The sequence below is a fragment of the Geotrypetes seraphini genome, chromosome 6 (assembly GCF_902459505.1).
Source record: "Geotrypetes seraphini chromosome 6, aGeoSer1.1, whole genome shotgun sequence".
Lineage (NCBI taxonomy): Eukaryota > Metazoa > Chordata > Amphibia > Gymnophiona > Dermophiidae > Geotrypetes > Geotrypetes seraphini.
In genome coordinates, this window is record NC_047089.1 from 87,621,787 (window position 1) to 87,635,012 (window position 13,226).

The 13,226-nt window shown below is 48.2% G+C and overlaps 1 protein-coding gene across 9 annotated transcripts in view; it reads left to right on the forward strand.

Annotated features, from left to right (window-relative positions):
• Nucleotides 1-13,226, forward strand: part of MYCBP2 (MYC binding protein 2) — a 977,923-nt gene that overhangs the window by 877,657 nt on the left and 87,040 nt on the right. For all 9 annotated transcript variants that reach the window (XM_033949399.1, XM_033949405.1, XM_033949401.1 and 6 more), the window contains one exon: nucleotides 3,963-4,246. In XM_033949399.1, the coding sequence (XP_033805290.1) occupies nucleotides 3,963-4,246 (284 nt within the window). The remainder of the gene's footprint in view (nucleotides 1-3,962; nucleotides 4,247-13,226) is intronic.

Genomic DNA, 13,226 nt, shown 5'->3' on the forward strand with positions numbered 1-13,226 from the left:
ATTCAAAGCCGTGGGTGGCGGCTCCTCACGAGATCCGCACCTGCATCAGAAGCCTCTCTGATGTTGTGACGTCAGAGAGGCTTCCGATGTAGAAGTGGATAGCGTGAGGAGCTGCCACCCGCGGCTTTGAACGGAGCGATCAACTGAGCAAGGGAGCTGGCCAGACATGCTGCTGCTCTACAAGGAAGGGAAGGGGGAAGAGAAATGCTGGTGTGGATGGCATGAGGAGCCGCCGGCGGCCAACGCTTTGACCAGAACAATCAACTGCAGCAAGGGAGCAGTTGATCATCGCGTCCAGACCGCGGGCCGCAAAATAGCACCTGGAGAGCCTCCCATGGGCCGCGTGTTTGAGACCGCTGCTCTAGAGGTTAATCAGGGCAAGCTATGTTTATTACAAAAATACTAAGAAATCTGGCTACATAATTCATTATATTGAGTAATCCTTAGTTTTTTTGTACTCTGTCTCTGCATGCAAAACCTATGCATCTAGGCAGGTCTGGTAAAACTCAAGAAAAGAAATTTAGCAGATAAGCTCACTTTTTTTCTCTCTCCTGCTATTTTAAATTTTCTATCTCAGAAAACACTGAATATATATTTTTGCATGTAAAAAGATGCAGATGATTTCTTTTTTTTCCAACTCTACTGTTCTCAACCCAGTCTCAACTCAGACAGCCAGGTTTTTAGGACAAGGAATATTCATGAGACTTCTGCATGCACTACCTCCATTGCATTACTGGAGCAGTAATGCACAGTGTTATTACTGAAGCAGTCTGTAAATTCTCAGATTGGACTGTATAATAATGCAGTGCTACCTTGGTTTCCATGTGTGTGCTTAACTGACCCAAATGAATTTTGTGATTCATGTGATTTAACATTATTCAGAGTATTAAGAATTCCCTACTGTATTTCACTCATGTATGTTAGTTCTATTAACAGAGTTTCTTACTTCAAAAATAGAGATTGTGCTATTGTGCTGTCACTTGGAAAACAAATGTATTTATGCAGCAATGATTCTCATCCCATTTCTTTGGGATGCACACATCCAGTCAGATTTTTAGGCTAATCAAAATGAGCATGCATGAGATAGATGTGCATATACTGCCGCCATTGTATGCAAATACACTTCTCCCTCCGGATTCATGGGTTTTGGCCTCACGACTTCGGTTATTCGGAGTTTTTTCCTTGCTGGCTCCTCCCACAAATGACATCATCCAGGAGTGCCAAAAAAAAATTGTTCCTTTTTTCCCAGGCAATTGCTTCAGTGTGCAGAGAGAAATTCTGTACACCGTCGAAAGCGCAAAGGGGGAAGGCCTGGAAGTGGCAGCGCACATTTGTCTTGCACGCTTTTTACGAGTCACCTGAAATTCACTTGATTCACCCATGCAGAGAGAGAAAGTCACTTTTTCACAGCAAAGGCGAAGGCCTGAAAGCTGCGGAAGCGGGGGCATGCATTTTTCTTGCACACTTTTGACAGGTCACCTGAAATTCGCTTGATTCACCCATGCAGAGAGAGACATTTGCTTTTTTCCAGCACTTGATTCCCCCGTGCAGAGAGATAAATTTGCTTTTTTTTTCCAAACACTTCCTTCGGTATTGCCTCTACTTCAGGAACAGGTCAGGTCTCCCACCATATTCGCAGCATGGCTACCAATGAAAAGACTTCAAGTGCTACCGAAAACAATCCAAAGAGAGAAAAAAAGTGAAGACCTTACCAGAAAAGGTTGAATTATTGGATATGTTTCATAGAGTAAAGTCAGCCTCCACTGTTACTTGGCATTATGGCGTTAATGAATCTACCATTAGGTACATAAAGAAGAAGGAAAAACCAATCCGTGAAGCTGTTGCTGCAGCTATGCCAGCAACTGCGAAGACCTTATATGTTGTGCGAGATACCAATCTCTCTCGTATGGAAACTGCAACATTTATGTGGGTGCAGAATTGCTACAAGAAGAGAATTCCTGTAGACTCTGTGTTGATAAGAGCAAAGGCAAAGTCTTTGTATGATAGCTTGAAGAAAAGGGAAGGTGGATTGTTGCAATCCATGGACTTTCTGGCCAGTAAAGAGTGGTTTGATAAATTCCAGCAAAGGTATGGCCTACTTAATGTAAAAGTGACAGAAGAAGCAGCATCAGCCAACCAAGTGGCAGCTAGAGAATTCCTGCTACATTTAAGAAAATTATTGAAGAGAAGAGATATGAACCTGAGCAGGCATTCAATGCCGATGAAACTGCAATATTTTGGAAGAGAATGCCACAGAGGACTTTCATTTGCAAAAAGGATAAGTGAGCACCAGGTTTCAAGGCTGCAAGGGATAGACTAACCATGCTGTTTTGTGCAAATGCAGTAGGCCATATGATAAAACTAATACTGATTTATAAAGCCACGAACCCTGAACCTGAAGACAAAAGATAAGTTCCAGCTGCCTGTTTACTGGATGAACAACAAGAAGGCTTGATCAACCAGAATACTGTTCCTTGAGTGGTTTCATCAGTGTTTTGTGCCCGAGGTAAGGAAATATCTGGCCAATAAAGGAATGGAATTCAAGGTTCTGATGATACTGGACAATACCCCTGTGCACCCAGACCCACATGAGTTCCACACTGAGGGTGTTGAGATCGTCTACATGCCCCCCAACACATCTCTCATCCAGCCTCTCGACCAGGGGGTAATAAGGACATTCAAGGCACACTGCACGCGGTATTCAATGGAGAGGATTGTCCATGCAATGGAAGAAGGCCCCAACGTGGAGAACATCATGAAAAAGTGGGAGAAATTCACACTATTGACAATGCCATCAATATAATTGAAAGAGCAGTGAAAGCTGTCAAGCCAGAGACAGTGAACTTGTGCTGGAATAATCTTTAGCCTTAATGTGTGAAAAAGGAGCTGTCATTAACACAGAACCAGTCCAAGAAATTATGGAAGACATCGTGGACTTGGCAAGGAAGGTGGGTGGGGAAAGCTTTGAAGATATGGATCTGGAGGATAGTCAAGACTTAATAGACACCAGATCCAACGAACTAACAGAAGATGACTTAATTGACCTGACTGCTCCTGAAGGAGCGGCAATACCAGATGAAGAGGGAGGATGGAGTAGAAGAAGAAGTGCTAGAAGACAAGTTTACTTTGGACAGTATTGCAGAGGGCCTACGCAGGTTCAGTGCTTTGATGGACTTTTTTTATGACATCAACCCATCAGTGGTTTGTGCTTTGAAGGTGAAGGATTTATTAGAAGCAGCAATGTCTACATACACGAATATATATAACGAAATGAAGAAGCAGAAGAGCCAGATGGAAATCACAATGTATTTCCAAAAGATACTAAGAGTCACTGTCTCTCCATCCACCTCTTCCCTATCAGCCACCCATGAGGAGACAATCCCTTCATCTCTTCCTCTTCCTCCTACTCCTGTACTACATTCTGAACATGTACAGGATGATGAGGATGAAGATCCTGAGGAGGCATCTGGTGCTCACTTATCCTCTTTGTCTCCTCCTGCTGTGCTGCATGCAGCACATGTACAGGATGATGAGGAAGAAGACACCGCCTGAACTCCCGGGCCTTGAAGATAAGTTCCAGGTATGTGTTACTGTACTGTATATCAGCCAAGCTTTAACACTGTATAGTTACTGTACATTAAAATGCAACAAATAACTTGGTTTTCAAAAGCAATCGCGAATATGAACATAGAGTTTTATTTGCAATTTCATCATATTCGCGAGGGATTTAACAAAAAATCCACGAATAATAAAGCAAAAATTATTCGTGGGGGTTTGTTTTTTTTGTATTCGCGGCCTAGTTTTGTCTGTCTCCATTGTGAATTAGGAGGGAAATGTGCATCTTATACATATTCACTGTAGATAAATCGTACTAGCTTAGTGTGTCATGTGGATGGTAATGGACTCAAAAGCTAAAAGAAGGATGTATGAGAGAGTAAATCTACCCTGGTTTCTGTTGGCAGGTAACTTCCTTGCTGCGAAGAGTTTTGCCTGAGGTGACTCCAAGTCGCTTGGCTAGTATAATAGGAGTAAAGTCCTTACCCCCAGCAGATATTAGTGACATCATTCACTCAACGGAGAAAGGAGACTGGAATAAACTGGGCATCTTGGACATGTTCCTGGGATGCATTGCCAAAGCACTCACTGTACAGCTAAAGGCCAAAGGAACCACTATCACAGGAACAGCTGGCACCACTGCAGGAAAAGGGGTCACAACCGTAACACTGCCAATGATTTTTAATTCCAGGTAAAACAGGATTTCTAATATCAAAATATAAACTGAGATCTTCAAACCAAACAAAATGATTGTGCAGTTTTTGCATTTCTTCTGGGCAGGTCTAAAATAATAAAAAGTGTTATTGTTTTAAAAATCCATATTTTTTTGTTTACTGAATATCAAAGTGGCTTGAATTCAATGAAAATGTGCATCTTCTTGTGTTAGCAAAATCTAGAAAATTTATGGACCAAAATTGTTATTAAATCATCTAACAATAAGAGAATTCAAGTTCATCTCAATTCGTAAATACAGGAAGTTAAAATGTCTTATAAAAGCATAAAGTATTCAACATACTGTATATACTCAAATATAAGTTGATCTGAATATAAGTTGAGCCCCCCATCCCCCCCCCAAAAAAAGGAGGAAAAATGGTTGACTCGAATATAAGAAGGGTGCTTAATATTCAAGTGCCATGGCCTGCTAGGATCTGCACCCAGTGTCCCTCTCCCTCATGCCTTCCCCTGCCAGGCTGTGCACTCAGCCCCCTTCCCTCCCTACCTTGCAAGGCTCTGAATCCAGCCCCCTTCTCTCCCTGCCAGGCTCTGAACCCAGCCCCCTTCCATCCCTGCCCTGCCAGGCTATGCAGCCAGCCCCCATCACACCCTGTCAGGCTCTACACCCTGCCTGCCCTGTACCCTATCCCCCCTCTGGTGGTCTAGTAGTAGGCCGGGATAGGAGGGATCCCTTCCGTCCTGGCCGATTCTAACAATTTTTTAAAACTTCCCCCCCTCCTGCGGCGTACCTTTTTTTGCTTTTTTGAATCGGGCAGGAGCGAGTTTTCTGCTCTCCTGCCCCACGCTGAGCTCCTCCCTCCCTGGAAGGCTGCCTCAGATCTCACAGCCAGCAGTGCACCCAGCAGGAGCAAGCTTTTCGAGCTCCTGCCTGGCTCTGCACCGCTCTCTGATGGTAAGCGTGTACAAGTGCTTACTGCAGTTTAATGAAAGGACCCTTTAATGTCCTGGAGCAGAGAATTGCTTAACTCCAGGCCTTTAAAAGATTGCCTTATTTCTAGTTTTTTGTAAACAACAATATTTCCCCCTTTTTACAAAACCATGAAAGCAGTTTTTAGCACAGGCAGACGTGCTGAATGCTCTGTGCTGTTCCTGACACTCATAGAGTTCCTATAAGTATCGGAAGCAGCGCAGAGCATTCAGCATGCTGGTCTTTTCTTAATAGGAAGTTAATGGAGACAACTTAAAAAAGGAGATCATGTTCAAACCATTTGCCTTCTATAATTAGTTCAGCAGCAGCATTTTGTAATCCATGCCAAACAATATCATGGATCGATCAACTCAATTTATATTGCTTAACCTCCAACAGCTGCTTGATTTGTCAGAGCATTTTGGGCTTAAAAAATGATTTCTATACAATATTATTTGCTTTGATTTGGCCCCAAATAGTGTCACAAATACATTATTTATATTTGGCCAAATAGTGATTTAAATTCAATAAATAAGAATAATCTGGAGTTCTACAATGCTAAATCCTACTGAAATAAGCACTTGAGCTCTGATTACACATGGCTTCTTTTATTATTTGTTATGTTAATGCTCAATGTCCATTATTCTTATTCAGCCAAATAATTTTCTTGTGTCGTGCACATAAGTTCTTCACTCCCTAAACTGTATCGTTCCTTTGGGTTTTTGCGGCCCAAATGCTTGACCTTGCATTCCTTAGTATTAAATTTTAGCTGCCAAATTTTATAACATTCTTCAAGCTATGCTAGGTCTTTCTTCATGTTATTCACACCATCCAGGATGTCTACTCTATTACAGATTTTGATTTCATCTGCAAAGGGACAAATCTTATCTGATGGGTCTTCATCAATATCACTTATAAAAATGTTAAAAAGAACAGCCCCAAGAATAGAACCTTAAGGCACCCCATTGCTAGCATTCCTTTTGTCAGAGCAATCTCCATTGGCCACTACCCTCTGTTTTCCACTCAACCAGTTCCTAACCCAGCCCATCACTTTGGGGCCCATCCTGAGGGCGCTCTGTTTATTTATTAGATGTCTGTGTAGAACACTGTCAAAGGCTTTGCTAAAATCTAAATACACCACACATAGTGCATTCCCTCTGTCCAATTCTCTGATCACCCAGTCAAAGAAATTGATCAGATTTGTCTGACAAGACCTACCTCTAGTGAATCCATGTTGCCTTCGTTCCTGTAATTCACCGGAATTCAGAAATTTGACCTTTCTCTTTTTGAGAAGCGTTTCCATTAATTTGCTTACCACAGAAGTCAGACTTGCTGGCCTGTAATTCCCTATTCCATAGCAAAGCAGCAGATGAATCCAGAGACTAGTGGGTATAGCTCACATCGACCAGCAGGTGGAGATAGAGAACTGATTAACAGTTGGCCTTAAAGCCTGGTGCTCCTTCTGTTGCTTCAGTTTTGCTCTATCTCCCAGCAGGGTTGGAGCTACCCTTCTAGCTCCTAGTCTCTGGCTGCTGCCGGATAGATTGGATTGGTGGTCCGTTGGAATTCCTCTGTTGAGACTAGTTCTCTTCAGTAGGTTGGGGGTGCCTGGCTGATTGGTGCCGGCTTTAGGAGGTACACCTGGGCCCTCCCAGGTCCCTCCTCCACCCTCCCCTCCGTTGGATAGAGGGGTTCCTTTCCAGGTTGCAGGACTATTGGCTGGCTTCTCCATTCCAGTAAAAAAAAAAAAAAAAAAAAGGAGCCTTCCTGCGTGTACTGAGCCGGGCAGGGGTTAAACTCGGCTTCCAGTACATTTACCAACAATTCCCTGGCTTCGGGGGTGAGCGGCTTCCCGTTTGGGTGAGTGATTTTTTTTTTTGCTTGCTTGTTGGTACTGGTCCTCAGAGCGTTCCCGGGTGCCGGGCGGCTTCGGGGGCGGAGTCGGCGTTCGGCGGCGTTCGCCGCGTGTGTATAAAAAAAAAAAAAAAAAAAAAAGCGGAGCTTTAGTAAAGCCGAGGGGGGATGGCTGCCGAGGCTGGTCAGCAGTGTTCGCGCTGTGGGGAGCGTCGAACACTGTCGGGTCTGTGCGCTGCCGGGTGCAGGGAAGCGCCGGCAGATGATCCGTTTTTGGCGGCTTGTGAGGCGGCCATTTCCCGGGTGCGGGAGTCTCGCTCAAGGTCCCCGCCGCTCGAAGTCGATGCAGGGGGACTGCAGGACTCGGCCACGGAAGACAAGTGTGAGGCGGCGGGGGGAGAGCTGAGAGCGCTGGAGGCCGGCGTGGGCCCGCCCCTCGGCTCGGAGCAGGGTGGGGGAGTGCCCCTTAACTGGGGATCTTTGTCGCCCGAGTTTGTACAGTTGCTCCATCATGTGTTTCAGTTGAAGTCCTCCCAGCCTACTCAGCCGGTGCTGGGGGCCGGGAGGTCCCTTGCGGTACCCTCTACCTCGGCGGGGGGGGAGGGGACAGATACCAGGCCCACTGCGGGGGCAGCTGGGTCCCCGGGGCGGTCGCAGGGGGCTAAAAAGCGCAGGCTGGTGTCTGCGGAGGCGGTAGATATTTTGCCCAGGTCGCCTTTCTCTTTACCTGAGTCATTGGAGGAGGGTGAACTATTGGATTGGGACGAGGAGAGTATCCCGGGTAGGGAGGGGGATGACCCTTCCGCTCTCCGGTTGTTCCATGGAGAGGAGCTTTCTTCCTTTATTTCAAAGGCTTTACAAAGTTTGAATATTTCTCAGGAAGATGCTAAAGTGTCCGGTAACCCGCTGATGGCAGGTACACGTAGGCCGCCTAAGTCCTTTCCGGTCCATGAGGCCATGCAGGAGCTGATCTCGGCGCAATGGGAGGCGCCGGAGGCCAGTTTGCGGGTGGCAAAGGCCATGAGGCGCTTGTATCCGCTTGACCCGGCCGAACTGGACAAGTTTCGGTTACCTAGGGTGGACGCTTTGGTGGCGGCGGTGACCAGGAGGACTACCTTGCCGGTTGAAGGGGGCGTGACACTAAAGGATGCGTAGGATAGAAAGATTGATGCATCCCTAAAGATGTCCTTTGAGGTGGCGGCGGTTACTTTACAGGCCGCAATATGCAGTTCTTACGCAGCGCGGGCATGTCTGCAATGGTCACAAGGGATGACCGATAATTTGCTGGAGTCTGGGGGTTCTGTCCCTGCGGAACTGGCAGATTTGGAGGCCGGCTTGGCTTATTTAGCGGACTCCTTGTATGATATGGTTCGGGCGTCTGCGAAACAAATGTCTCTGTCTGTGGTTTCACGCAGATCCTTGTGGCTCCGTCATTGGGCGGCCGATGCCACGTCCAAGCTCCGGCTGGTGAGACTCCCTTTTAAAGGGGGTTTATTGTTTGGAGAGGAGTTAGATAAACTGGTAAAGGATTTTGGGGATACCAAAACGCAGCGTTTACCGGAGGACAGGGCTAGGCCCCCGGTACGGGCCTCATCGTCTAGACCACGTTTCCGGGATGTGAGGCGTGCCAGGGCTGGTAAACCTTTTTCCAGGGCTGCATCTGGCCCGTTCTCTGCTTCGAGACCTCGGTTTCAGCAGAGAAGTTCCTTTCGCACGACGAAACCCTCTCCAGGGCAGGCAGCCCGTACCCCAGCCAGTCGCACTCCGCAATGACGGGGGCTGGGCTCCCTCCGCCCTGCCCTTAGGGGGTCGGCTTTCGGCATTCCGGGCGGAGTGGGCCACAGTCACGTCCGATCAGTGGGTGTTAGACATTGTTCGCGACGGGTACAAATTAGAATTCGCCGCTCCGGTCGTAGATTCTTTCGTGGTGTCCCCGTGCAATGGAGCGGCCAAGGGAGCCGAGGTCCGCAGGACCCTTCAGGTGCTGCTCGATCTGGGGGCGGTGGTACCGGTGCCCCCGGAAGAGGTAGGCAGAGGTATTTATTCCCTGTACTTCATTGTTCCAAAGAAGGGGGGGTCCTTCAGACCAGTGCTGGATCTCAAAGGGGTCAACAGATTCCTCAGTGTGCGCCATTTCCGAATGGAAACGGTACGCTCGGTTATTGCGGCGGTAAGGCCGGGAGAGTTCCTCACGTCTCTCGATCTCAAGGAAGCGTACCTCCATATTCCGATATGGCCTCCGCATCAGCAGTATCTGCGGTTTGCGATTCTGGGCCAACATTATCAGTTTCGGGCAATGCCCTTTGGCCTAGCGACGGCTCCCCGCACGTTTTCCAAGGTCATGGTGGTGGTAGCCGCTTTTCTACGCAAGGAAGGGATTCGGGTACACCCTTACTTGGACGATTGGTTGATCCGCGCCTCATCCCGGCAGGAGAGTTTGTCGGTGACGCAGAGAGTAATCTCTCTCCTTCAGTCGTTGGGGTGGATTGTCAACTTTCCCAAGAGTGTTTTGTCCCCATCGCAGTCGTTGGTGCATCTGGGGGTGCGGTTCGATACGACTCTAGGGAAGGTGTTTCTACCCCGAGAGCGGGGGGAGAAATTGCAGGCGCAGATTCGCCTCCTTCTCGGGTCGCCCAGACCTCGAGTTTGGGATTATGTGCAGGTGCTGGGCTCCATGGTGGCGACTCTGGAGGTGGTTCCCTGGGCCCGGAGCCACATGAGACCCTTACAGCAGTCTCTGCTCTCTCGCTGGTCTCCAGCTTCTCTGAACTACAATGTGCGTCTCCAGTGGAGTCCTCGAGCGGCTCAAAGCATGCGCTGGTGGCTCCAGGACGAGCATCTGTGGAGGGGCATGCCGTTGGCCACACCGGATTGGGTGGTGGTTACAACGGATGCCAGCCTGCAGGGTTGGGGAGCCCAGTGCAGGCACACGTCGGTGCAGGGAAGATGGTCTTCCCAGGAGGCTCAATGGCCCATAAACTTACTAGAATTAAGAGCGATCCGGTTGGCGCTGCGGGCTTTTCAGACCCTAGTTCAAGACAGACCGACCAGGATCTTTTCGGACAGTGTCACGGCGGTCGCGTATGTCAACCGTCAGGGGGGTACCCGGAGTCCGCAGTTAGCCGAAGAGGCAAGACTTTTGTTTCAGTGGGCAGAGGGGCAGATCCCGCTTCTGTCGGCGGCCCACATTGCAGGGCACGAAAACGTGCAAGCGGACTTCCTCAGCAGAACTCTTCTCGAGCCGGGAGAATGGGAGTTGTCGGCTCGAGCATTCAGCCTGCTAGTCCGTCGATGGGGGTGGCCAGAGATGGATCTCATGGCCTCTTCCCGCAATGCGAAGGTGCCTCGGTTCTTCAGCAGACGCAAGGAACTGGGATCGGAAGGGGTGGACGCATTAGCGCTCCCGTGGCCTCCGAATTCCCTTCTGTATGTATTCCCGCCTTGGCCCATGATAGGGCGGGTGTTGCAGCGCATTGCTCGCTTTCGAGGCACAGTAATCCTGGTGGCTCCGGATTGGCCACGGCGGCCGTGGTACGCGGATCTGATGCTGCTGTCGGTAGGCGATCAGGTAGCGTTCCAGGTAACTCCGGACTTGCTAACTCAGGGTCCAATATTAATGGAAGATCCGGGCCGCTTTGGTCTTACGGCCTGGCTATTGAAAGGTCACGGCTGAAGAAGAAGGGCTATTCTGAACGGGTGATTTCCACCCTGCTTAAGGCTAAGAGGATTTCAACGTCAGCCTCCTATGCGAGGGTCTGGAGGATCTTTGAGGCATGGTGCGGCAGACACGGAATTGCGCCTTTCCAGGCTTCTCTGCCGGCTATTCTGGCGTTCCTGCAGGAGGGCGTAGAGAAAGGGTTAGCATATAACTCTTTAAAGGTGCAGGTATCGGCCATTGCCTGTTACTGGGGCCGGGTGGCTCGCTCGGCTCTCGCATCACTGCCGGACGTGGTGCGTTTCCTCAAGGGGGTTCAACATATCCGGCCGCCGGTTAGGCGAATTTGTCCAACTTGGAACCTTAAACTCGTCCTTGGGAAATTGCAGGGGGCACCTTTTGAGCCCCTGTCAGCGGCCACTTTGAAAGATGTCACGCTAAAAACAGTTTTTTTGGTGGCGATGGCTTCAGCAAGGCGAGTATCAGAGCTGCAAGCGCTTTCTTGCAGGGAACCCTTTTTGCGTTTCTCGGAGGCTGGGGTGACGGTGCGTACGGTGCCGTCCTTCCTGCCTAAGGTTGTGTCGTCCTTTCATGTGAACCAGAGCCTGTTTCTGCCATCCTTCAGGAAGGAGGATTGGGGGAAGCGTTTTTTGTCAGTACGGCTCCTGGATGTCCGCCGTATGCTTCTCCATTATTTGGAGGTGACGAATGCTTTTCGTCGGTCGGACCATCTCTTTGTCGCGTTCGCGGGTAAAAACAAGGGGATGGCGGCGTCTAAAGCGTCCATTGCGCGTTGGGTCAAGGACGCTATTGCTTCGGCGTATGTGTTGTCAGGGAAGAAGGTACCGGAGCACCTTCATGCTCATTCCACTCGGGCTTTGGCTACATCTTGGGCGGAGTCCGGGGGGATGTCATTAGAGGAGATTTGCCGGGCGGCCACTTGGTCGTCAGGTAATACTTTTTCAAAGCATTATCGTTTAGATGTAGCAGCCCGGTCAGAGGCGAGTTTTGGCGCGGCAGTGCTGGCAGAGGCGGCATTGGCGTCCCACCCAGTTTGAGTTTGCTTTGCTACATCCCACTAGTCTCTGGATTCATCTGCTGCTTTGCTATGGAAGGTAAAATTATGGTCATACCTGTTAATTTTCTTTCCTTTAGAAGCAGCAGATGAATCCAGAGCCCCTCCCCAAGTGCACGGGTTGTGTGTAGGGTGTTTAGGTCATTTGGTTAGCCGGGGCTATGGTTGGTAAGTGTATTATTTCATTGCTGAAAAAAAAAAAAACAAAAAAAAAAAACAAAGGGATAAGAAGAAGAGAAAGACACATTTTCTACTGGAATGGAGTTTTCTGGTTGCTCATTCTCCTATCGGGATGCTTGGGCAAAGTGCAAAACTGAAGCAACAGAAGGAGCACCAGGCTTTAAGGCCAACTGTTAATCAGTTCTCTATCTCCACCTGCTGGTCGATGTGAGCTATACCCACTAGTCTCTGGATTCATCTGCTGCTTCTAAAGGAAAGAAAATTAACAGGTATGACCATAATTTTACCTTCCTTCTTACTTCCACTTTTGTATAGAGGGACCACATCCGCCCTTCTCCAGTCTTCCTGTACCAGTCCCGACTCTAGAGAAGCATTGAAAATGTCAGTCTGCAGCACCACCATAACTTCCCTAAGTTCCTTCATCACCCTTGAATGTACACCATCCGGCCCCTTCGCTTTGTCTGCCTTTAATTTAGCTAGCTCCTGACAAACATGAAGGTTCCTGTGGTGGGGGAGTCTGGAGCTTGGGAAACCAATGGGTTAGGAATATGTCTGTTAGCATTGTTCCCTGGACCTGTAGGAGTGTTGGGTGGTTGTCTGGGGTAGTTTGAGCTTGAACAACACCCTTGCGCCTTTTTTCAGAGGTCTGTTCCTCCTTTGGTATGGATGAGTTGGGAAGGGGGTCATTATGGTGTGTATAAGGGAAAAGGGAGGTTTTGGATTGTGATGGGTTCTGTTTGGTTATTTGTTACTGGAGTGTTGGTGTGACTGTAGTTTAGATGAGAGGTGGATCATCTTTGGGATGCCATTTATTAGATTGGTTCCTGTGCCTTTGTAATTTCTGAACTTGTTGGAAGGCTTAGATGTTTGTGCAAAATTATGAGCCTCGAAATATTGTATACTTGTTGATGGGTTTTTAAAAAAATATATAATAAGAGGAAGAGGGAAGGGTGGTTTTCAAGTACCTATCTTAGATCCTTACTAGGACATATTATTGAGATTTGGGGGATTATAGGTGTTCGGGAGGAGAGGGGGAGGGTTGTCATTTCTTTCCATTTTTCTTTTGGGTTTGTATAGGTTTGGTTTTCTTCTATTGGTTGTAATTTTACTTTCTTTTTGTTTTTTGGTGGTTTTTCGAGTTCTCCTCAGTATCTGGGGTGGTATTGACTCTTTTCTTGGACATTCTTTTTCATGTTGGGTGGGGCTATAGGCTGGGATGTCCTCACCTATTGCTGTAGTCTGGCTGATTACTTTTCTTTTTATCT